General features: G+C 41.0%; 1 protein-coding gene across 2 annotated transcripts; it reads right to left on the minus strand.

Moving 5' to 3' along the window:
• Positions 1-56: 56 nt before the first annotated feature.
• Positions 57-26884, minus strand: bmper (BMP binding endothelial regulator). Of its 2 annotated transcripts, XM_017725762.2 has the most exons (14): positions 26369-26884; positions 23047-23132; positions 18409-18508; positions 16133-16215; positions 13392-13482; positions 12866-12948; positions 10549-10648; positions 9788-10032; positions 9120-9224; positions 6410-6455; positions 5611-5937; positions 2824-3160; positions 1450-1580; positions 57-310 (listed from the first exon to the last, which is right to left on the minus strand). In XM_017725762.2, the coding sequence occupies exons 1-14, from the start codon at positions 26460-26462 to the stop codon at positions 129-131; spliced, it is 2010 nt and encodes a 669-aa protein (XP_017581251.1). In that variant the 5' UTR covers positions 26463-26884; the 3' UTR covers positions 57-128. The 2 variants fall into 2 exon arrangements, with proteins under 2 accessions (XP_017581251.1, XP_037386764.1); XM_037530867.1 differs by lacking the exon at positions 23047-23132 and having other exon boundaries at positions 26369-26883.

The raw sequence follows: 26884 nt of genomic DNA on the forward strand, positions 1-26884 counted from the left end.
GCATGGATGGTTCACACCACACACCTTAACACCCCCCCCTCCCTCCCCCCCCCAAGTCTCAGGTATGAGCACTCAGCCATTCTAGCATTAGTCTTTGGCCTGCAGTACCCTCAGCAGGGCCACAGGGGTCACCGGCCAGGGCACGATGTGGGCTTGATGCAGCGACCCTGGAGAAGGACCAGGTTAGCTGGACAGTGGCAGCCAGCCACGCAGGGTTTGAGGCATGGGCCAATCTCATTCCAGTTGTCACAGGTTTTGGTGCAGCCAGGACCACATGTGTCATAGACAGCACCATGTTTACACTGGGTGGCTGGACAGAAAGACAGACAAAAACATTCAATCAAGGATACAGCATGGAACTCATGATGCACCTCTATTAGATAAGCACACGTATTGGGAAATCAACTAAATCAATGTTGAATAGCCAAAGTTGGCTTTTTTTTATGCATATTCATTGAAGCTGTATTCAGATGTATACATAAATAAGAGGAAAGGCTGGAGGATTAACTGGTTTAACTTGTGACACATATTATCCAGAAATTAAACTTAAGTCTCTATTTTCACCTCATAAGCATGTTATATCTGAAAATAAGTGGTATGAATATGCAACAAATGTACATTTCTCACTGTCCCAATATTTATGCATCACTTTAAATGGAAATTACTTTAAAGGAAATTGTTACTTTTGATAGCATTACATACAAAACAAAGCCCAAACCAGTCTGACTTGCAAAACAAAATCATGTCTGATGCTCTTTAGTACAATGTATTGAATACACAGTTGAACTTCTGATGTTATTTGATATTTTGTGTTCTAAACAACCAACAACAAACCCAAATGCTGAGTTGTTGTGCTGTATTTGTGTGTAATTAATAGTAATTAAAACATTCTACCCCATTCACATTGTTCTAGAACAAAGACATCCACACTTTGTTTTGGGGGACCAAGGTGCCTTGTATTTGGTGGTCAGAGGGCCAAAAAGACTTGCACTTAGCCATATCAAACATCCTCAGGGGCCAACTTGGGCCTACTGATCCCACTATAGGCAGCCCTGTTCTATAATGTTCACCTCTGTTCTAGAATATTCATCCCTTTTCATACTGTTCTAGAAAGTTCACCCCATTCACACTTTCCTAGAATGTTCACCCCATTCACACTGTTCTAGAGTGTTCTCCCCCATTTACAGTACTAGAATGTTCCTGCCTTTCCCATTGGTACATTTGGCTTGTTTGTTATAATTCCAGGGCACCATAAAGCCAGTACTACGAACAATAAGATGTTGATGTGTGCTTGGTCAGTGTGTCATGTCCTAAAAAATAGTAAACCAGGAATTTGTTTTTTAACAATGTAACTACAGTGTCAAGAATGACACATATGTGGAGAAAACTTGAGGACAGGGAATGAGTACAAGGAGAATATTCTGACTTTTTGTGTCTGTTGTCACTTACTCATGCAGGACTGTTCTGGCTTCCAAAGCACAGGTGATCCCTCCCTCTCACAGGCACGACTGTAGGCAATGAAGGACTCACAGTAGCAGTTTTTATGTACTGGGCACTCACACATGTCCGTTACACATGACCTGCAAGGAGGTGTAACAGAAATCAAATGAGATAAAATAAGTTTAACTCATTCCTATATGCTTACACAAAACCTGAGCTCTTTTGTAACACTGAAGGTTGGTGTAAAGGCAAATGGACATTTATGATCATTTATAATCATCATAGTCCACATATATACTGTATGTCCAAACATGTCTCAGCTCAGCTACTTTAAGCTACACCCACTGCTGACACAGGCATTTAATTGCGTACACCCAGCCTTTGTAATGTCCATTGTCAATACAATGGGACACTCTAGAGCAGCTGTACGTAGCCTAAGGTCACCATGTCTAGTACCAAGTGTCAGCCACAGGGGTATAAAGTCCCCCAGCATTGGGCTCTGGAACAGTGGAACTGCCTTCTCTGGAGTGATTGAGCTCCATCCACCTTTGGTATGAGTTGTGATCCAGAACTTATCATCCAACATCAGTTCTTGACCTCACTAATGCTCAATCAAATCCTCACAGCAACATTCCAACATCTAGTCTTCCCAGAAAAGTAGAAGCTGTTACTTCAGCAAAGGAGGACAAACTCTCTATAAATACCTTTCATCTCAGAAGAAACACTCAATCTGGAGGTGACATATTTGCTGGTATGCTTGTAATGAAATCATGGACTAAGAGCGCCATCTGGTGCTTGATGAGTGCAAGTGTATTGGACATTTAGTCTATCAGTAATCGCTCAAAACAGATCATAAGTGTTTTTCCACATAAACATGAAACACTGTACTGCACTTTATGACATGCCTTTACAATGCAGATGGCAAACATGCAAACATAGTAGTTAAGCTGCAGTAAGGTGGGATAGCACATTTCTTTCCATTAAGCTCACATTTTATGATGTTTTCCTTGAAGCCAGAGTGAAAAATATTAGTATGTCTGAATATATCTGAACTGTGGATTCGGCTCTGTAATCAGCCAGTGAATGCTGTAAGGATCAGACACTCACGAGGAGGTTTTGGAGCATGTCTAATGGCATTCTAATGCTTAATACCTAACTCTGCTCCAGAACTTAAGTAAACCAACCACACCAGGTGAGGGATACAACGCACATTTCTTAATTTTAAAAATGTATATATAGTTTATGGACATGGACAAATGATAAGAACGCTGTACATTTTTCACATTTTTGCATCACAATGTATTGTGTCAAAATACAGCGTTTCACCCCTAGTTAATGAGTGAATATGTATTATCTGCAAAATAAAATGTCAGGAACACTTACCTATAGAAGGACGTGAAGTCCACCACAGCATGGCACTTTTGGAACTCCCAGGATTTGAGTTTGTGGCAAGCACGGTGGGCTCGGAGCTTCACTTTGACGGATGCGGGGCAAAGGTAGGACACAGGCCTGCGGGGAGGCTGTTCACACACCTCATTACCGTCCACGCGCCAGGAATCAGCAAATTCGTCCACGTCAAACTTGAACTGGCCATCGCCGCCCATGGTGTCGTCCCGCTTGTGGCCATTGTAGTTCCCGCAGAGGCCACAGAGCCGTCCCTTCAGGTGAGGCGCGGCCACCACCTCCACCAGACTGTCGCCATCCCATGTGATCTCCAGGCCTTAGAGACACAGTTAGAGGAGACGGTGAGTCACTATAGATTCACACATGTTCAATCATATACTAAATCATTGTTAATGTAACATATACACTATACTGCCAAAAGTATTCACTCGTCTGCCTTTACATGCATATGAACTTGAGTGACATCCCATTCTTAATCCATAGGGTTTAATATGATTTTAGCCCACCCTTTGCAGCTGTAACAGCTTCAAATCTTCTGGGAAGGCTTTCCACAAAGTTTAGGAGTGTGTATACGGGAATTTTTGACCATTCTTCCTGAAATGCATTTGTGAGGTCAGACACTGATGTTGGACGAGAAGGCCTGGCTTACAGTCTCTGCTCTAATTCATCCCAAAGGTGTTCTATCGGGTTGAGGTCAGGACTCTGTGCAAGCCAGTCAATTTCTTGCACACCAGTAGTGTGCAGTCATATTGAAACAGGAAGGGGCCATCCCCAAACTGGTCCCACAAAGTTGAGAGCATGAAATTGTTCAAAATCTCTTGGTTTGCTGAAGCATTAAGAATTCCTTTCACTGGAACTAAGGGGCCGAGCCCAACTCTATAAAATAACCCAACACCATAATCCCCCCTCCACCAAGCTTTACACTTGGCACAATGCAGTCAGACAAATACCGTTCTTCTGGCAACTGCCAAACCCAGACTCGTCCTTCAGATTGCCAGGCGGAGAAGCATGATTCGTCACTCCAGAGAACATGTTTCCAGTGGTGGCACTTTACACCGCTGCATTCGATGCTTTGCGTTGCACTTAGTGATGTAAGGCTTAGATGCAGCTGCTCGGTCATGGAAACCCATTCCATAAAGTTCTCTATGCAGTTCTTGAGCTAATCTGAAGGCCACACGAAGTTTGGGGGTCTGTAGAGATTGATTCTGCGGAAAGTTGCTGACCTCCATGCACTATGCACCTCAGCATCCGCTGACCCTGTCATTTTACGTGTCCTACCATTTCGTGGCTGAGTTGCTGTTGTTACCAATCGCTTCCACTTTGTTACAATACCACTGACAGTTGACTGGAATATTTAGTAGTGAGGAAATTTCACAACTGGACTTGTTGCACAGGTGGCATCCTATCTCCTCTGCTCATGAATAATCTTTGAATTTGTCCTGGCATTATATTAGAATCACTTTTTAACAAGCCTTTGTATTGTTGAAAGCAGTGACTGCAAACCTATAACCAGTTTCAATTAAGACAAAACAAGTTTTCTCCTCTGCACTGAACATTTTTGTTCAATTCCTGCTCCAGCACACCTGCACTGAACTCCACATTAATGAACCTGTGAGCTGAATGTGGGATTTGGAGTGAGACTAAGAAGCACTTACTGCACAACAGGGGTGAGCAGATCAATACTGCAGTGTCAACATTTACATTTCTGATGTGTCCTTTTTAGAACTGATCCCCGTGTAAAAATATTGATTCTAAGTGTTTTCTTCAACTAGTCATTTTAATAGCTATTATTTTAAGCAATCGTTTTAATATTTATTGTTTTATAAGACTGAAAATAACATGAAACACAGACACAACTATTCCATCCATCTTCTCCCGCCACTCCTCATACACACACACACATACAGACACACGATTACGCAAAAAAAGCTCTTATCTAACGATGGAAAGAGGCAATGCATCGTTATTGAAGAAATTTCACTCCATTAAACTTTGACTTTATTAAATACTAGCATAAAGGCTTTTAAATATTATTTTCTATATCTACAGTTAACTTCCAGTCAATATTAGCATCAGGATACTAGCCTTTGTATGACTTATCAGATCAAAAAGAAAAGCAGTGGTATTGTCCACCCCAACTCAACACCTTGGCAATCTCTGACTCTAACTTTGATATATATAGGTTATAGTTGTCCCCTTTTAGAGTACGCCTTCCCAGCATGGCATGGAAACCTGACACAATATCTGTCAAACCAGATTTGGACTGTCCAGAAATGTGCATGAAATCATCATAGGCAGAGCTTATGCTATGTATCAAGAAGCCCTTCAAGCTCTCGCATTACCAACTCTTAAAGAAAGAAGAGAGATATTGTGTATGGTCTCCTAAGCTCCTCTTTCAGAGAGTGGCTACCACCTTCAGGAGCCCAGATATCAGGTTGGAAAACCAGAGACAGTAACACACTACAGATTCCAAAAATGAGGACTGATAGATTCCAAAAGTCATCCAGTCCTTTTTTTTTTTTTACAAGAATATGAAATGAAGATTTAGAGAATGGTTTGCATCTTTATGAGGCACACATTGTCTTATTTATTTGTTTATTTTGTTATTTTTTTCTTTTCTTTTTATAAAAGTGTAAGTGTAAGTGTAAATACGCATGTAATTATGTTTTTGCTCTCTGTAACACTGCAAAATGAGTGTGAAATAAATTCAAATAAATTCAAATTCAAACACCCAAGGAGGCAGCGGTACCCCCTGCTGGCTTTCACCTGCTATAGTGGTGAGCTTGAGAAGGTATCCATCCAAGTCAATGTGGACGCCGGTGCTGTGGAAGGGCAGGGCGATGCGTGTGCCGTTTTGCCGGACAGTCAGGTGTTGGTGCAGGCTGATTGTGAGGCCCGCCATGTGCAGCTCCACCGACTTGGTCCAGGAGAAGGAGCGGGTGCGCCTTGCATCATTTTTCACCAGCACTGTGAAGCTGTCTGCTGCTGAGCAGTCCTTTGTCAGCACATATTCACACGTGCCCTGGAAGTTGAATGTGCGCCCGTCAAATGTGTTGTAGTGGGGGTCGCCGAAAACTGTACACACGCCTGGTTCTGTGGGAGGTGAGGGGGGGAGAGAGGAAGCCATGATGGTGGTGAAATGTCAACTTCCTCTGTTAAGCTTTAGAAGCTGTGGTTATTATGGCAAAACAAAAGTATGGTGTAATTCGATATGAACTACTGCTCACTCGTAGCTCTTTGGAACGAGCAGGGATTTTTGCTGAATGTGTGGATTCTACATTTTCAATGCATATCACATCTGTGTTCATAAACATAAGATATCTAACTGTAGAAAGCAATTAACTGTTTTAGTTGTGTATGTAGTCTTGTTCTCTATATTATTATTATTATTCTCATGGTTTGTCCTTGTTTGACATTGAAACAGCTGAAACAAAGTGTGGTTAATATTGTTAAGCTTGTGTGAGATAACAAACTTCTGCTAGTCCTTACAAGCTAATAACTTTTGAGTGTATTTAATTCTAATGACAAAAGCAAAGATGAATAATGTGAAGATAAACTTACTCACTTTCAGTGCAAACAGGACAGCAGCCAGTCCGGTTCAGTATCTTATTCTGGGAGATACATAAAACAGACAGTCATGAAACAACAACAACAACAACAACAACAACAACAACAATAATAATAATAAACTCATATCTCAATGTTGATTTTACATTCTTTTTATACATAAAGAATATGATGATCTAACCGAGCTGGAAATGTACAGCTTTTTATTATTTGTGACACAAAGTCCCTAAATGTATGTAAGTAAATGTAAGAGGACATTATTTCACACTTCAATTGATGTTTAGCAACTTTAAGCCTTGGCCGATGTGAATTGTATTCCGAATGTGCAAGTCCACGCTGACACTATCACAGCACATCCTACAAAAAAAGGCAGCACAGATCTACAGTAACACAAAACAAAGTGGCACTCAAAAAGCTCAGATTCCACACGCTGATCCATTTTGCTAAAACCAATATGCTCATGTACGCGCACCAACTACTCTCAGGGCAGGTTTTGATGACATAAAGGAGAGAGACTCTGAATATTTAGCAGATGAGATGTGAAATGCTAGGTAAGGGTTAAACTAAGAGCAAAACACAAACAGACATTGTGTCTCAGCAAGGTAGTCTGAGGGAACAGAAGAGGGTAGATTGTTTCAAGTGCCATCAGAAGCACACTTCAAAGCTTTTTCCCCCCTCATCCACCTTGCACCCTCAGGGCAGAATAACCCCCCAACGCACACATAAGAAGCCATACTCTCATCCAGAACCTCACTCCATTCAGAGCACACAAAGGCCTGCGGTTTGAGAGACTGGCTTCTCGAGTCTAAATATAGGGTTATGTTTCTTCACTGTCAGTCAAACAGGAGGTACACTAGTCTAAAGTCAAAGGAAAGGCTCTTCCTACCATCTGGCAGCCTCTCAAACCAGAGACAGGTGCATGCTGGGAAATCAGTGGTATGCTAAAGTACCATGTGGTAGGTGACCACCGTATATTAGGGAGGTAAATTATCGTTGCTGTCCAAAAGAAAAAAGCATTACCATTTTTTTTTCATTTCAGCAAAGCAGCTGTCCTTTATATTCTGAGAAACCTTCAAGATGAATGGACCAATAGAAGTGGACAATGATGATTTGGAGAAAATTTAAGACTGGTATGTAACAGTCCCATTTGGATTTTTGTTCATTCATCATGGTGAACGATAAATAGCCACAAGACAATGTAAATTACACACTCCAACAGTTTAAATAATTTTAAGAAACCCAACAAAAGTGTGACACGCAATTTAAACCATTTACTTTGAAAGGCTCATAAAATTATCATTACTTGTAGTAGCAGATACACACGGAGCCCCTAAGGAGCCATGGTTAAAAAAAAGTTAATGACATTGCATTCCCTCGCAAATAAAATGTGTTCCCTTGCAGAAAAATTGCTTTTCCTCGCAAAATATATGCTGATCAGACAGCAAGCAAATATAGGACCAGAGGTGCCCAGCGACGCTGCCTACATTAGATAATGTTAAAAGCTGTTTTCCCAGGTTTACCAGTCTGTGCTGAGTTTATTCAGCAATTGTTCTCTGCAATCTCTGTAAAAGTAGCTTTTACCATACGATGACATTTGATCTCAGTTTAAGTTTGCTCTCAATAATAGCATAATCATGTTTGATTTTGAGAAATGACACTAGGTCTTTTCCAAGATCAAAGCAAAATTCAGTGAGCTGCTTCATGTCTGAGCTTAAGCAAAGCACTGCTTTTACAAGCGAACGCAAATGATTGCATCATAATGGTCATTATGATGCAATGGCCCCTTAGCGGTGCTGTAGATCATCATCATCATCATTATTATTTTTATTATTATTTTGTTGTTGTTATTATTACATACTTTTTGGTCATGGTATATCATTACTGTGGTAGTAATTTGAGTTTGTATCGCCCAACTCACACTACATACACTATGTATTCACATGAGAAAATCCACTAGGCGGTTCAGCCCTTAGCTCAGACAAATTACAGCCACAGAGAGAGTAAATCAACACAGAATGCCATACATGAATGCCACACAGGTAGATATTTCCAGTGCTGGTTAGTCACAGCCCATAATTCTGCTGAAAGGCTGAAGTGAAGGGTAGTGAACAGCTGGCCGGGTTAGAGGTAAGAAGTAAAGACACTAGTGTGAAGAGTCATGTTTCAGGGCTGCGCGATACGGATATCATATTGTGATTCCATTGCCACATTATGATTTCAAAATGAGCTGGGATATGACAAAGGGCATGGGTGTGGAGTCTCCATGCAATACAGTCAAAGAAGGGATTAAAAGTCATTATCAAACTTTGTGAATGCTACCAGGATCATTTTTTGATACTGGAGGGCACCTGGATCACCCGAGATACAGGAGGGAATTTCTGTGATTTGTGCTTCCGAAAAGCTCCTGTGTAGTGAATAATAATTTAGATTTTATGTTGTGCAGCTCTACCATGAGGCCCTGCTTTGTTTCTGATATATTTAATGCAATACTGATGCAAAGTTCATGTTGCTTTACATGTAGTCAGTAAATATCCTGAACTGGATCCTTTATGTATCACACTCTTATGCAAACATGCTAATTAAAATCAATACCAAAGTGCTAATTCTTCCCGTCCTCTACTGTTTTCAGTTTCAGGTGAAGGACTGAGCTACCGCTGCATTTGGCTGAAGAGTCCAGTGTGCGTAAATTTTTTTGGCTGGCATCTCACCGGGGGGCAGCTGGTTACCGGCACACACTGCTTGGTTTGACACTCAATGTTCCCCTTCACACAGGTACACAGTGTGCAGTTCACAGATGACCACCTGTCTCCATCCTACCAGGACACAGAGATATACAGTATTAATAAAGCACTCACCAATAGATTTTGGCTAGCACTCACTTATATACCATCCTTATACTTATTCACATATCCATTCATCATTCATCCACCTATCCATCCATCCTTATATTCATATGTCCATTCATCCATCATCAATTTACCTAATCAAACTAGCCATTCATCCATCACTCATCTAACCAGTCTATCCATCCACATACATATCAATATATGTATCACTCCATCCATTCATCCATTCATCCACTAAATTCACCTAGCCATCTATCCACTTGTTCATATATCCATTTATCCATCATCCATTTATCTAATCAAACTATCCATCTATTCATCCACATACACACACACAACTATCTGTCTATACATGCATCCATCCATCCCATCCATCCATCCATTCATCTATTCATTAGGCCATACACATATCCACACATCTATTCATGCATACATAACTTCATTCATTCCAACCATCCATTCCCACATCCTTCTCTCTATCCTTTCATCCATTCATCTCTCCATCTATCCAGTGTATTGTTGTTTCTCACCCTATAGATTTTGTTCTTGACTCTGCAGTACTTCACGTCCTCCGTCTTCAGGTAGGAGAGACACTCTGGGCAGCAGGTGGCACCTTGGCAGCTTCCAGATGGAGAACAGCGCTTTCTGCACACCACTGTGGAGTTCAGGCAGGTGCATGCTGTGCAGTTATCAAAGCTGAAGGATGTGCCATTCTCATAGACCTCACTGTGGAACAAGCAGCTGCCCAGAGAGAGGTCAAACACCTTTCTCTGACCTGGAAAAGGCAGAATAAAGACACAGTCATTGGATTCTTATTTTGCAATGTCATAATAGACAAGATTTTTGTTTTTGAATGGGAATAACATAATATGCTGTGAATTAATATGTAGTTATGTAAATAAAACAATGCTTGTTGCTTTGAATTAACTGGTTAGTTTAGAAACAGCATTAGATAGATAGTTTAGTCAGTTTAGTCAAAAGACAATTCAGATTTTTTTTCTGAACATTTGAAAAAATTTTTTATATACTTGTTTATCACTGACCTCTTGCCCTACAGGTTAACTAATACTTATAACAAATCTAGCTCTTGCTAAAATCTAGAAATTCTGAAACCCAAAAGTACTAAATCAGGTGTCGATCTTATGTTAACTGCACAGAATAAACAAGTGTTTCTGTTTTTTATTCATGCCTGTAAAACATGTTGTTTTTGAGATATTTGATTAGTTTTAGCGTTGAGTTGAGGACTACATTTGAGGGGGTGATGTAACTAATAAAAATATAGTAGACTTACCTTGACACCTGGGGCAGCACTGGCCTGGAGGTGTATGGCTCAGGTGAGATGGGCAAGAAAGAACAGCACACACTTCCCTATGACACATCGTCCGACCTCCCTATCACAAAAAAAAAAACCACGCAGACAGACATGAAAATGAATAAAGACAAATGGGGTCTACCCTGTTAGGGTGAATTAGCATGTCTGTTTTAGTGTGGGATCCAGGCCAGTCTGAGTGATTTAGCGGTCTTAGGCATGTGTGTAACTAATGACAACAGCAGCCATGAAGGCAAAGAGAGCGCCATTCATCAGGGAGAACACTGTCACAGAGGACAGCAACACTGATCCTCACGTAGCTTTAAGCAGCCTCAAGAAGACAGACAAGATTGCTGTTTCTAACAAAACCAACCACAAATTAAAAACTTTTTGAAGGTTGTGCGAACCCTTTCATTCTCTCTCCTACATACACACACATTCTAAGAGCGAGATAAACAGGAGTAACAAACAAACCCTATATCTAAAACAACAAAATGGTTTTCACCTCATACAGCTCTGTATTTTATGTTTAAAAGCGCCAATATTTTATTTGTGGTTACTGAGGTTTAGGCTATAGTTTCGAAAATTTATATTACATACAGGTAGTTACATAAATATAATACATAAAGTACTACGTCATAGACCACCATTCAATTATTTGATTTTCAGCCATTAAGTACAAAATAGCAGACCAAAAGATGGCAGAAATTATATATTTAGCAGAAAATTACATAAATGTGCTGGCCAATTTTTCCACACCTTCACAGTTTAGTCTTAGTCAATAGGTGTGTTTTCAGCTTCTGACGATCCAAGACATTCCAAACACTTTCACTGATGCCGAGGTCTAGAGACTGGGGTGGTCAGTTCAATGTTCTGAGAACACCAGTAGCTCAGTTTAATTTGCATGTTTTCTTGTTTTTTGTCTATTTCCTTTTCTCAGTGAGGTTCTTCTTGGCAGCTACACATCCGTTCAGACCCATAGCACTGAGTCGTCTTCTGAAAACATCCACACCTGTGGATATTTTCAGATCTGAAGCAGCTTGATTGTCTCCTCTCTCTCTCACAGATGAAAGATTTAAGTGCTGTTTATGATGGGGACAGTTTTGGTGGTCTGCCTGATCTTTAGCCTTCTTTTTCAGGAGAATCATCTTATATCTAAGATGTTCTTCAGAAATATCTCCTAAAAGTTATGTGGCCATTTTAACTGGAAATTAATTTAAAAAATGGGACATATTATTGTATATAGGTACTTACATATATATGCGACATACAGTATGTATGACCCTGTGTCTGGACACTGCATGAATACAAACTTGTGTTTGTGAGTGCATAATGTTGCCGAGTATGTCCTTCGTCACAGCAGTGTGTGACACTGGATATGATCTGTAAAGGAATGTTAAAGCTGGAGGTGGGGTGGGTGACTCATATGAACCCATGTATAGGGTTATAACACTGCCTTCATTAAATTGACCAAACAAAGCCATGGACAATATAAACCAAAGTCTCCAGAGAGCAGGAACCAACATCCAAAATAAGTCCTCTGTTTGGACAGCTTTCCACAGTCCAGCAATACTGGCCCAGCACACACATACACATGTACCCTTTAAAACCACTAGCTCTCTAATTGACTGGGAAGTGCAGTAAAGACCTTAATGTGTTTATCTGCCTAGTTTATTTATTGTTAAAAGGTAGTTAGACAAGTCCAGCGGCTCCCTGGAGAGTCAAAGACAAACCCATTAGCTGCAGAGTCACACAGCTCAGCCAGCCACCGCAAGAAGACCAACTAATGCCGAAATACGTAAGTCACTGCTTTTTCAGTGTTAAGCACAGCGGAGGACAACAGCATCTCTGAGAGAGCAAAGCTAAACACAAGTGAACGTGTTATTTTTGACATTTTGTTATAGTATTCAAATGCAATTACACCATTATGTATTCAATGGCATGGTTAGTTATATAATGAATTACATTTACATTTGGTGTACGTTCTGTATTGACAAAGACAAAAACGTAAAAACATAAAGGTTTTTGATGCACAACAATAACTTTTCATAATTTTGTAATTCATAAAATTATAATTCATCACTTGACCTTCAAATACAGACATAGTATCTACTGAAAGTAGAATTAGAACTTTCCACAGAATATATCTGCTTGTTTCAATGGGCTATGATAGTATGGTTTTGTTATATATGATGCCTTGTCTTCTACAGAAATAAGAAACACTGAGCATTGCAGTAGATGAAGACATATGTCCGAGAAAGCAGCAGGAACGGCAGACATGATGAATGGAGATACTTACAGTGCACATGCATTTGATGCAGGGTTTCCCTTCAGGGTGGAACTCCTCTCTCTCCTTATACAGACGTCCTTCAAATATACAGCCTGAGCACAAGACGCAGAGAATCAGAGACAAGAATCTGCATTGAAATCTGCTTAAAATTACTTAGTTAACACTGCATAATCTCAAAAGGTACTGACCAGCCCAATGGTGAAAATGAAAAGTAAAAAATCTTGTGTTTGCACTGACAACTATATTCAGTCTATAGTACGTGGTCAGTTTCGCAGAATTATTATTTAAAATGTGCATAATGTATTAAAATTTATCAAAATTTGAGTAAAATCCACCCCTTCAACTAAAAACTCATTGGAGGTTTAAACTTTAGCTCATTTTCACACCTTCACATCTAACATATTGGTTTCATAGTATCAGACAATTCATAGTACTAAATATTAAGCTTAAAGATTAATAATTGAAAAATTAACTGAGAGTTTAAGGTGCGCAAAGCTGAACAGACATAAAAAGACATACCCATACACCCACTCACCTGGACACGACGGGCAGCACTTCTTGGGGTGGATCTTAGGATTTTTGCAGGGAACCACACACTGCATTTCTGCCTCAGTGATTACACCTTCCTGTCCGAAACACAATAACAGCCATTACGATCTTCACGGTCACATTAATCTATCTACATCAGGCGTTCTCAGCTCCGGTCCAGGAGGGCCAGCAGAGTTTGGTGATTTCCCTGCCTAAACACACCTGATTCAACTCATCGGTTAATTAGTGGGTGTGCGTGAATAGGGGAATTACCCAACTGTGGACACCGGCCATCCAGGACCGGAGTTGAATACCCCTAAATTACACAGTCCAGTGTGTACACTTGTATGAGGTTTTGCTCTCAAATGGGGGAAGCAGTTGTAGCCCTCTTGCTCTCATGCCACTGTATTGTCTTGTTTTTTGAGGGGAGCTTTTGTGTAGCAAAGTGCTGTTGCTTTTGTTAGTTTGCTGCTTGTTGATGTATACATACTTCTCCCATGAGCACAGTCCTGCTAAATTACTAATATATTGCGTTATCAACTGAGTTTTGCTTGTCAATTATACTTCAAACTCAAACTTTGGTGATAAACAAATTCATGGCACTGCATTAGATGGAACCAAGTTTAGAAATGATGACTAAAACTTGCCAATTGAACAAGAGGACACAGTCATACAGTCACAGCATCACAGAGTGCATGAGTAGCTGGCCTTTAGGGGAAACTATGGGTCAAATTAGGAAAATTTGTTAGCAGTGTTAAAAAAAACGTGGTGTTAATCATTTAGCACGTTAACACATTGTTCATGCGTTAAATTTGACGCCACTAAAAAATTATTCAATTTGAAGCAATTTTGGACCATTTCTATTGGCCCGTTTTTCAGGAAATGTTCAGGACAGCTGGCATTTTCAAATGGTATTCAAATTTAAAATGGGTAAAAAAAACATTATTGCAATATGACAGCAACAATTTGGTTGAAGGAACATGGAAGGCGCAGTTGTTTGAGGAACTCTCAGGGTTCAATCAGACAGTTGAAATACTTGAACTGTAAAACTGAATTTTAAGGCTTCTTAGCAGAATTGGCTGCTCTGTGATTTAAGTGAGTGGGGCTCCTTGCCCACAACTTATTGACACTTGGGTCACAGCTGAGCATTTTCATACTGGCTTCTCTTCTCCTTTGGTTTGGACTCCTAAAGCTTTTGGAATCTACTCGGAATTCTGCCTACACACCTGTGTCCTCCCCAGTGGCCAGCACTTTCCTGTGGCCGTGATGCAAGATATAATACAGAGGTCTGTGTGCACAGGACCCAGATGTGCAGATGGAACAGCCAAGTTCACCTGTTTACTCTCTGCAAGGCAATAAACTATAAATCTGTCCACAGTCACTCCCTCTCCACTTAACTAACGCTCTTAGTGAAGGTCACTGAGCGAGATGCTGAAAAGGCAATTCCAGGTCAGCCTGCCCTTAATAAAATATGCTAATTTGACCTAATAAAACAGTTCCGATTTTAAAATCTGATCCACCGAGCCAGCCAATGCCTTTGAATTAATGCACCAAGAGTCATTTTAAAACATAGCTGATGTGTTGTATTTGTAAAAAATTGTATAGTTATTCATGATTTCTTAAGAGTAAGAGACCCTTATTAGTCTCACAATGGGAAAATTTCACCGCCGCAATCTAACTCATCCGTGCAGTGAAAAACCACATACACACTAGTGAACACACAAACTAGGTGGCAGTGAGTACACCTGCCCAGAGTGGTGGGCAGCCCTATCTGCAGTGGCTAGGTAGCAGTTAGGCGCCTTGCTCAGGGGCACCTCAGTCATGTACTGTCAGTGTCCGGTTCCCTAACCTCCAGCCGCGACTGCCCTCAACCAAGGCCTGGGGGAATCATGGTCATTTCTTGTCCAAAAAAAGAAAGTTTGTGATAAAAACTAAATGAAAATCTATGGTTTTTTGGCTTTGTTAGATGACAATGTTTACATATCAACTAAACACTACTACAGAAATTACCTTGTTAAGATTTAACTGCTGAAATAGCCGTGTTTTTGCACCAAAACCAATAAAGATATAGACTGCTCAGCAGAGGGAGCAGTTGGTGGTTATGGGCCTTGCTCAAGGGCACCTCAGTCACGTACTGTCAGCTCTGGGGATTGAACCAGCAACCTTCCGGTCACGGGGCCGGTTCCCTAACCTCCAGCCCTTGACTGCCCCATTTATGTCATTATAAGCAATCCTGCACTTGAGGGTGGGTGTTATTTTATCACAACATGATAATACCCATTAACTGTGGTAAAATCACTGTAATGCACAGTTTTCTGTGGTTTATTTTTATTTTAATTATGGGATCTCAGTGCTTCTTCTGTTTTATTTAGCATTGTATATATTAAGTGACACTGTACTTGTAGAATTACCTCAAGAATTCTTTTTAAGTATATTCTTAAATATGTGAGGAAACTTATGCAAACCTATGCAAAGTTATGACATCTTTCCATGGAGGGGTCATACACATCAAAGATGAAAGAGTGTTGATGTAGGATCAGACTGTTTGAGTAATACCTTGATGAATATTTAGTGAATAGGTAATATTTTAAGAATATTTATCCAGCATATTAAGACCCTTATTTATCATAACAAATACAGATTCCCCTGCCAAAACTCTGAGACGTTTGACAGGTATAAGTTCCAGTACACAAGCACTCAGATACAACTCTAATAGAGCAAAAATACTTAAAAGACAGATTATCTTACCTGACAACGACGTGTGATACATGGCTTGGTGGGAGTAGTCCAGGAATATGAGCTATTATAGGCCTTCCCTTCCAGCTGACAACCTGGAGAGAAAGAGAGAGCGAGATTAATTCAGATTCTGAAAAGCATACCATTGATCTCACAGAATTCATGCTGCATACTTTGAACAGACAACACATTAAGTCACTACTGTGTGGATGGAAACTCTACTCCACACTAAAGTCTGTGGTTTACCGTAAGCCCTCTGGAAGAGGTGAACCTTAGGACAGAAGGCAATGCCTGCCCTCTGTCTTGTCGACCCTTTCGTCCTAATTCTACACGTCCGTATTAAAACAAATTCAATATGGCCCCAAATGAAAGGAACCAGCATGGAGCCGTGAGCTTTGGAGGGAATGCAGGAACAACACAAACGATGACGGCTTGGGATTTTCCATTCAAAACTAACAAAAAGTGAGCTGACATAAAACAAAAAAAGGCCCAGGCATCTTTAATAAACCCTGGCTCGTAAAATAAAAAGAGAGACAGAGCGAGAAAGGGGAGGGGGGGTGCAGAACAGATCGCAAACAAAGGCCTGTGCCCCTGCTGTGAAGCTACGAGTCTAGTCCGGAGTGACCCTGGCTAAACTGGCGTTTCCTCTCTCTCCGATGAGAGCATACGAGCCAAACCAGCACTGAAGCAGCACAGACCTCATGAAAAAAAGAGGATTTTATTTCTTTGCCCCATAAACCCAAGCTGCACCCAAGACTCCAATTCTCAACCAGCTAGAGCAGCTGCTGAGACCCTATGTGGAGAGTGGGAATATTTTAGTGTGCACACATGCCCTTTTTCCTAATACACAAAAGACCTTTATGTCCACACTACAGATCACTGCGCTTGAAGGCGCACAGTGAGTCACTGACCGCTGCTACGATCAAGCATTCATAAAGCAATAAGTCATCGAGACCATAGGTTATGGTGATATTAGCATAGTTAAACAGAGTAAAATCTCACAAAGTAGAATAAAATCAAAACTGGTAGCCTAGTGGTTAACCAGGAGAACCAAAACCCAAAAGACTTTGAGTTCAAATCCCAGGATTAACCAGTTGCCTGTATCAATAATGGTTTTAACATCCACTTTGCCACATTATTTACCCTCAAGGGAATCCTAGGTGCCATTTTAAGGCCTGTTTCTTTAATTCATTAGAACAAATGTGGTGGGATGAGAGACAAAATGAACACAAGTGTCAACTCTGGCAGCAGAACTTACCCAGAAATTACTGCACTCTGATGCATTTGTCTGTTTAAACTCTAAGAGGAACTGTGGACAAAGCTGCTTATAAAGCATAGCACGACTTTGAAATGCTTAATACATCAAAACCAGAATATTCAATTTGCTCGTCTTTAACTTACAAACTACTCCATCTGCTACACATGATTGCTGATACAACTCCATCACTTTACTCTGCTAGCTTGCTAATTAGCGATCTTAAGACTCTATGACTAACAATGACAAAATAAAGGCGATTTGCCACAGTTCTACACCTAAATGTATAGCCAGACAAAGCAATTCTTCACAAAATGTATTATGTCATGTTCAAACTTCTCAGGGCTTAATTAACTCACTGAGGCTAACCTAGCAACTGTGTTCCAGTTGAACAATCTGCTCCTCGCTGTTCCCTCCTTCCACTGTACTGCGAGTGGCCACTTGTGTAACCTATGAGTGATGCATATCTGAGTGGTGAGTATAAGTTGGTGAGGGCACATTAAAGAAATGTTAAAACAAGGCCTGGAAGTGGGTAAGATACTTCCTCCACCACCCCAGGTAACATTGCTGTACTGCTCCCCAACTTGACATACCTAACAGCTAAGTAAGCTCTCCTTGCTTTGCACTGTTGAGATAATAAAATCATTATTAAAGAAAATAAATAAATAACAAAGTGTTAAGTTACTGCCCTTAAAAGAGGACAAAATAAAAACTTTTTATATTGTATTTATTGTAAATAATATTTGCAAAATGCAGTTCTTCCACAAGATTATTCCATGTATAGCACAATTGTTTTTAATAAGTTGTCACATTATAGAATACAATTGATGTACTCAATGCCTTAACCAATTACATTTTACAAATTTTTCAAAGCCATCTTTTATAATATTCTTGATGTTCTAACAAAAGCTTGTATCTCTAAAATGACAGCAAATCACATAAATCACTCTTTACTATAACTTTCAAACCTACATATTTACAGTTGTTTGCTTTAAATTGTATTTACTGACAGTAACTGTGTCATCATGTTCACCTTTGCATCTTTCACAGCAGGCTCCTGTCTGTTTAACCACCAGAGCGCAGTCTTCTGCCACTAGGGGGCACTTCTCCTGCTTGCAGTCTGCTTTTCCGTCCTGCAGAGGAGAGAATTTCAGCATCATGTTGAGTTTTATGCAAATTATTCCTTTATCAATAGCAATGATGAGGATGAGATAATCATAATACATCTATGTTGATACATTTGCTGAGTGTAATCTAAAGTTTGACCAGAAGTGGACCTACATGTTCATCACCCAGTGAGGCAATTAAATAACTCCACTTCAAACAGAAACACGGGCAAAGAAATAAGCTTCTAATATTACTGAGCAGCTTTATGATAGTGATACTTTAAATGTTCTTCAACCACATCAGCCTGCTTAACAACATCATCTCAAAAAGAAGAAACCAATCAAGAGAAAGATAGAAAGTCAGAGAGAGGAAAACAGAGGAGGTAGATAAGAGTACACTTGAGACTAGACTATAGTCTGAAAGAAAAGACTAGACCACTTTTCAGATGTCAGTCGATCTGAACCAAATTTGTTTGCGTCAAGCCTCTCCAAGGTCAGGAGAACAACTCAGGCTGATAAATGTCTCAGGCAGCGGATTACAGGCCCAGCCTGAGCGGCAGGGAACTATCAGCTTACAACACAGCCGGCAACAACCCACCCTCCATTGATTTCCTTTCATAAAGTTAGACTCTACCGTAAGTCAATACAAGGAATTCATTAAGCCGTCACGTCGCCTTGGAGAGATGACAGCAGAAGACGAAAGCGGAAAACTCGAGAGTCCCTCAGAGACCCGTCGTCACCCGGTCTCTTTGACACTAACACTGCTTTCCCCCCACCAAAAATCCAAGCGGGCTCAAATCACACACTAATACAGTCTAATCGTGTCAAAGACACACTGTTTGACTCGGGAGCTTGTACATTGTAGTTATTGTAGTTTCCCCTTGACCTTCTTTAGTTTGTGTGAAAGGCTGTGGCCTCCTCAGAGTGGCTCATAGAACTTGCTCAGGCTCTCTTCACACAATAAAAGCACTTCCCTTCCCCATTGTTACCCTTTCAGCACTCGTAAATGTCCAGCTAAACTTGCTATATGGCATCTTAGAGCAAAGTGATGTATATGCCCATTTTTATTTTCTGTAAATTTATAATATATTCCTGTTTATTCCAAAACATATTTTTCATGTGATTCATTTTCCAAATATACCTTTTCTACCTTAACGTAAGCTGAACAATGAAAATTTTTCAAATACAAAAATATAAAACAAGCACATTTTCACAAATGCACTTTATTTACAAACCCAGGACTCTCTCTTGGGTTTGTTAATTGTCATAATTCTGGCCTAAAGTTTTAATTGTACCTTTACTTATTACTGTTATCCAGACACTCCTTCTAGTTAGCTACTTAGGTGCACACATTGCTAAGAAGACAGGGTTCCATTGCACAGACATATACTTTGCACAGCACTACCAATAAAATGGGATGCTCTGGAGCAGCACCATGAGCCTAAGATCACCATGTCCAATGCCAGGTGTCGGCTAGAGGGGTATAAAGCCCCCCAGCACTGCAGTGGAACTGTATTCTCTGGAGCATTCTCAATACCTCTGGAAAGAGTCGAAATGGCGTTTGGCATCTAGACCTAATCATCCAACATCAGTATCTGAATGCTCTTGTTGCTGAGTGCAATCAAATTCTCACAGCAATGTTCCAAAATCTAGTGCAAGGCCTTCGCCTTTCCAGAGTAGAGTAGAGGCTGTTACTTCAGCAAACATGGGATTCCCTGTTAACACCACTGACCTCAGAGGAAACACTGGACAAGCGGGAGTCTACAAACTTTTGGACAGCTTACAGATTTATTACTCCTACAGCTGTAGATCCTATAACCATGATTCGTGAGGTGGCAAGCTTTCCACAAAGGAATTTTAGCACCAAAACCTTCAGAAAAGTCTATGTCAGATATGCCACACTGTTGTTCTGAAAACCCTGGTTGCAGATTTAAGTGTTGAGCATTAGCCTGTATTTGCCCACCTGTGTTTTTTTGCCCGCTCAGTCATCAGTCCTAAGTGATGTGGAGTGAGGGAGACCTATCTGAAGGAGGTCAAAGGTCACAGGAGATTAAACCTGGAGCCCCCGAAAGCTCAGATGATGAGAAGTCCAATCTGACAGAAGAGGTCTGGCAAACTTGCTAGCAGTCTCCACTCAGAAAACTACAGCGATCAAATGTCAAATGTCTTACCCAAAAATGCAGTCAATGCCAGATAACATGACTCAGGTTTAGATTGATGTGCAGACATGCCAAAACAAGGTGCTAAGTGTTTGTTGCATTTTTCTGGAAGGTCTGAGACCTCTTAAGAGCACTCATGGCCCCAGTAATGCGCCTGCCCTTGCCTTCTGACCTTTAACCTTTCTCTAAAAACATGCAGGCTATGACCTACACACATATGCAGCGACTGTGCCTCTGCCCTCATCAGCTCAGTCCTGAGAGACATATCAAACTTATTCATGCACAGAGTTCAGATCTGGTCTTTGGCTACATTATATTATTTTGCTTGTACTGCAGGGTTGTCTTGCTGATTAAGTACACATTATTGCTGTCATATAATACATTGCGTGGAGTAAAATCTCTTCACACTGATGTACATCAAAATTAAAGACCTTTCACTGCTTCATTCTGGAAACACAAAGTTTTGTTACAACTGTACGATGCTGCCATATAATTTGGCCAAATTAGACATATTAGTGGCTCTAAAATCTAAACAGAGAGAGGCACTGCACAGGGGTCGTGCACGTGCCGCCCACGTACACAGCTCACCATGAACTGAAAATAAGTTTCCAGATAAAGTTTCATGGTGACAAACAAGTGAAGCACTGCGGATCAACCTGTATGTGCACAATATGTGCAAAACCTTTCATCATCTGCAACATTTCCTCTTCTGTTTGGCTTTATCTTGGGACCCTGCTGTGAGGATCTGATTGCATTCAGCCACAAGAGTATTAGTGAGGTCAGGTACTGATGTTGAATTATCAGTTCTGGATCCTAAATCATTCCAAAGGTACTGGATGGAGCTCCAGAGAACGCTCCAGAGAACTCAATATCCACTGCTCCACAGCCTGATTCCAGGTGAGGGGAGAGGGGCTAAAAGATTGGCGCTTCAGTGCTGCTCACTGACCGGCCAACCATTAGGAGATAGTTTAATGGGGCCCTGTGCCTCCGCGCCACGCTGTCTCTCAAGCCGGACAGGGGCAGATTAAAGGAGGGCTGTGACCCACGGCAGGAGGCCGGGGGCAGATTAGATAAGGCCGGGGGCAAAACTCAGAATGCTATCAGGGGAGCCTAGCACACCTCAGAGAGAGAGAGGGTGAGAGAGAGAGATTGAGAGACAGAAAGAGTGAAGAGAGAAGAAGACAGAAAGACAGAGAGACAGAGAAACACAGGGGAGAGGGCAAGAGAGAAATGCAGGGAAAGAGAAGAGAGAATGAAAGACAAAGACTGATAGAGAGAATGAAAGAAAAAAGTCAGAAAGGATTGAGAATGGGGTAGAGAAAGAGGGAGAGAGGCAGAGAAGAAAAAAAGGAGAGAGAGAGAGAGAGAGAGAGAGAGATAGGGAGAAACAGAGAGAAGGAAATAGGAGAGAGGAAAACTGAGTAAGAGACCTTGGGGATAGGAGGAAATATTAAAGAGAGAGAGAGAGAGAGAGAGAGAGAGAGAGCTCATCTCTTAAAACTAACTGTCAGTAAATGGTTAATAAATCTTTGCTGTGCAGATTCACTGACATGAGGAAAAGCTAAGAAATTATAATGTATATGGTCATAAACACAAAACTACATATGGACATTCGGCTGCTTTCCTCTTAAAATTTCCACACAAGTGGCCTTAATGCTAGTAAACATTCCTACCAGACCTAATGGCTGGCTTAAAAAGTGGTCTTTGCTCTCCAAAAAAAGGGGTTTCTTCAAGGGTTTTTTAATAAAGACCAAGGTTCTGTTTAGAACAATACATTTTATATGGTTCTATATAGCACCAAAAAGCATCCTTCTATTGTTATGATGCAGCAAAAGCCCTTTTGGTGCTATATGGAACCATTTTCAAAAAGGGTCTATACAGATTTTACGGGGTTAAATGGTTCTTTGCATTGTGAAATGGTTCTTCAGCCTCGTGGAGAATGTATTATATATAGTTCTATATGGCACCAAAAAGATTTCTTCTATTATATACAAGCTCAACAACATGACAATAGCAGAACCCTTTTCAAAAAGGTTCTACATAGAGCCGTATACAACACATAAAATGGTTCTTCACCAATCTGAAGAACCATTTCACCATTCAAAGAACCATTTAATCCCTTAAAATCCTAGTCATACAACATACTAAGGCTTATTATTCAGTAACCACAGGGTCTTTAATGCTAATTGGTTGAGCTATTCTTAGGTTATAGAGGTATGTAATAAAACTCTGGGCCTGCCAGTGGGCCCTGGCCATGTAAAGGGATTAAGCAAGAAATGGTTCTAACACAGAACTCACAGTTTTAAATAGAAGCACTGCTTTTACTAAAGAAACCTTGAAGAACCATCTCGTTTTGAGAGTGTACTCTTGTTGAAAGAAGGTGGAAATGATGCTGTGAGCTCTCACCAGACACACGCAGGAGATGCAGGGGTTGTCTGTGATGTTGGGGATGTGCAGCACCTCTCCTTCATTATCACAGCTCGCCTCAGTACCTGCAGAAAACACACAGGTCTCTCTGAAACGGGTGCTAATGAAACAGGTAGGACAGTTCGCTGTATTTTCTTTTTTTAATGTCGATTTCATTATCATGAGCATTATTTTACAGATGAGTAGAGGAGCCTTGAGTTCTCCAGTAAACGTGTTACTTCACAAACAGTGTCTCAGGTCAAAGTAAAAGAGTGATGATCTACACACATTTAAAAAGGGGGGTTCTTTAGTAAAGGATGATAGCTCTTTGCATGCTTAAATGGTTCTTTGCTTGGTGAAATGGCTCCTCAGACTGAGTGAGAAGGTATTATGGCTGTATACAGAGCCTTTTTGAAAGTGATTCTATATAGCACCCAAAAGAGTTCTGCTGTTGTTATAATGTCAAGTTTGTATACAGAACAAGAACCCTTTATGAAAAAATTCTAACGGCTCTTTGAGTGTCCATGGTCTTACACAGAACCAGTGTTAGTGCTAAAGAACCCCTGAAGAACCATCTTTTTTAAGAGTGAGAAGCCTGAGGTAAACGATTCTCCACCAATATGTAGATATAGAAGCATTATCATGTAAAATACTCAAGTATTTTTTAAGTACACTCAAGGAACGCAGCCCACAAATGTTTCAGATTTACTTCAGCAGGAAACGAGAGAGTGAGAGCTCTACTTACTGCCCAACTCGGCTGCCTTATTTCCAACGTTATGGCTGCATGACAAGCGTCTTTAGCGTTTTTACAGCTTTTTTTCCCGCTCACTCTTGTCTCGCGCGCAAGCGCACCAAGCGCGTCAAAATTTGAATTTTTAACCGACGTAACGGCTGATTTTTCTCTCCTCAGCGTTCAACAGTCAATAAAAACGTACATTTTTGAGCTTAACCGGCTTAAAGAAGCACTTCTGACGGTGCTGCCTGGGTTTATCCCGGGCGCCACCTGCTCCTGCACTCAAACTGGCTGAGGAGAAGCTTTGGTGAGAAAACTTTTTTTAAAAATTAAATTTATTTATTTATTTATTTTTGTCAAAGCGGTTGGTCAATGAAAGCGCCTGTTGCCTCAACATATACATTTAGGTTAAAGACCGCTCAATTTGAAATCAGTACAGTTCGGTTCAACTGGGTTCAGTTCATTTTAGTTATAGCTCAGTTTAATTCAATTCTGTTCGGTTCAGTTCTATTCAGTTCATTTCAATTCTCGTTCATTCAGGCCAGATCACTTAAATTTCATTTTAATTCAGTTCAAGTGCAGTTTAATTCGGTTCAATTCAGTTCGAGTCAATTAAATTCGGTTGACTTCAACTCAGTTCGGTTTAGTTTTGTTCAGACGGCTCGTGTTTGTTTTCAGGAGATGCAGTGATTCAGTTCCAGAGCTATAAAGAGCAGATTAAGAGAAAGACTCGGGGATGAAGAGGGGAGATGTGACTATAGAGGTCAGGGTCCCCTGGGCAGTGCGTTTATTATACAGTAGGTACAAAAGTGGGCTTTTTGCCAGTTTTAACTTCACAATTTTAACGTGGTAGCTAGCCTGTCAGGGTTTGGATTCAGATGCGTCCACTAACACGCCAACGAGTTATTTAAAGGCACAGTTCGTCCAAAAAACGTTCGGTTTTCTCCTTAATCCAGATGTAGTCGGTAAGCCAGGACACGTATGGTGCGCAAAGTTCGCTTCTTTAGTTTTGCACTGCACAAAAACCGCATCTAGTCGGAGCAGTGCTGATGTATGGCGAGTGTAGCGGTGTGGTTTGGGTCGCGGCCGAAGACGTGCGCAGCGTAGCACCGGCAGAGAACCAGAGAACGAGCTTCAGCAAACGGAGCGGAGCCGGTGTTCACACGAGCTGTGCTACCTTAAAGAAACGTCCTTCACATATAGTTCTTTAAGGGTTCTTTAGCAGAGGCAGTGGTTCTGTTTGGAACCATTTCATGCTTAAACGGTAAGGTTCTTCAGATTGATGGTGAATGAGTTTATATAGCACAAGCTTTACAGAACCCTTTTTAGAACATTAAAAAATGCCCCATATCATACACAGCACATTCTTTGTCAACCTGAAGAGCCATTTCACCACGCAGAGAAACACTAAGCATGCGAATTGTTCTCTATACAGAACTCCTGGTTCTAAATAGGAGCACAGACTAAAGAACCCTTGAGGAACCAGCTTTTTTTCCGTGAGAACCATATAAGTAGCTCCCTACTTAAACCAGGATGCTTTGATAGCCTAAATCAGTGCCTCATATCAGTGTAATGCTGCCAGCAAATGTTCCTATAGCCTAAATGACCGCATCATGGAGTGAGCAGTAATGTAAGTCTGAGACTGTAAGACAGACTTGAGGCCGAATTAGCGTTAAAATGATGTGCGCATGCTCGGCACACTCAGAAAAAGAGGTGCTGTGCAGGTACTTTTTTGGTTTGTCATGGTACAAAGAGTATAATGTCCCCTCGAAGGTACAGCAGCGGGTTTAAGTCCAGTTGTGCACCTTTTGGTACATTTTGGTATCTTTTCATGACCGAAGGCTTTAAAAGTCTGGAGACAAAGCATAATCAACGGAGTCAGTGCAGCTTAAAATAGAATTGCAATGGAACTAAAAAGAACTGAAGACGTAGCCTTGATGGGACCACCCCAGTGTCAGTTCAGTACCTGTCTTCATAGCCCTTATTTATAGGGAGCTCCCTACTTAAAACAGGACAGGATGTTTTGATAGCCTCGATCACGGCATCCTAAAGTGTTACCAGCATTAAAACTACAGGTAGGATGTTTTGCTATATCAGAAAATGTTACAGACTTTAAACGAAAAATTAGGACATTCTGACAGCCTAAATGACCTCATCAGGGAGTGAGTGGAAATATTAAGCTATAGACTTCAGTTAAGGCCGAATGAACATTACACTCTTAAGATGTATGTGTTTAAAAAAAAACACAACACATTCTGTCTCTAACAGCTGGAGACACACTTTGTGTTACTTTTAACTCAAAGTGCGTTGAAGTTTTTCTATACACAGTTCTGAATAACACATTTTGAGTTGCCTTTAACACAGAATGTGTGAAATCAGTAAAAAAATATGACATGAAAAGTGTTAAAATGGGTAAAACTAGTTAGTGTGTCGTTATTCATCACTTTTTACAGTGTAAAAATACAAGTAATAGTAATGATGTGCGCATGCTCGGTAGGACCACTCGATGAACAAATTGTTCCAATTACTGTGAGTGTGAGTGACACTCTCTCTCTCTCTCTCTCTCTCTCTCTCTCTCTCTCTCCTTACCTGTAATCAGAGGTGAGATCCTCCGCGGCGCGTGCAGCACTAACAACACGAACAAAACCCAGCGGGGGGCTTTGGGGGGCGGACACACGGCCATCAGTCCGCACTGATAAAACGAGGAAACTAAAAGAAAGTTCAGTGTGAAAAAGAAAGAAAGGAAGAAAACCTTTTTTTCTCCAGAATAAACGGCTGGGATTAAAATCCAGGCAGGCTCGAGCGGCCGGAGCGCTCAGTCTCGGTAAACGGAGCTCCCCTTCAGCGCGCGCTCATCCATCGCTCAGCGCTCGCGGGTCTCTCCGGTTCCGCCAGCGAAATATCCGCGGACATCCACGGCCGCGCGCCCTTAAAACACCAGCGGCTCGTCCCGTTCACGTCCAGCCTCGCGTGCTCCCCGAGCGCAGCTTCGTCTGCAGCGCGCGACCTCCTGCTACTACTTACTACTCACTGCTGGTGCTGCTTCTAGAGCTCCTCTCTCCTCTGCGCTCCCTCTCCCTCCCTCTCTCTCTCCCTTTCTCCCTT

The sequence above is a fragment of the Pygocentrus nattereri genome, chromosome 19 (assembly GCF_015220715.1).
Source record: "Pygocentrus nattereri isolate fPygNat1 chromosome 19, fPygNat1.pri, whole genome shotgun sequence".
Taxonomy (NCBI): domain Eukaryota; kingdom Metazoa; phylum Chordata; class Actinopteri; order Characiformes; family Serrasalmidae; genus Pygocentrus; species Pygocentrus nattereri.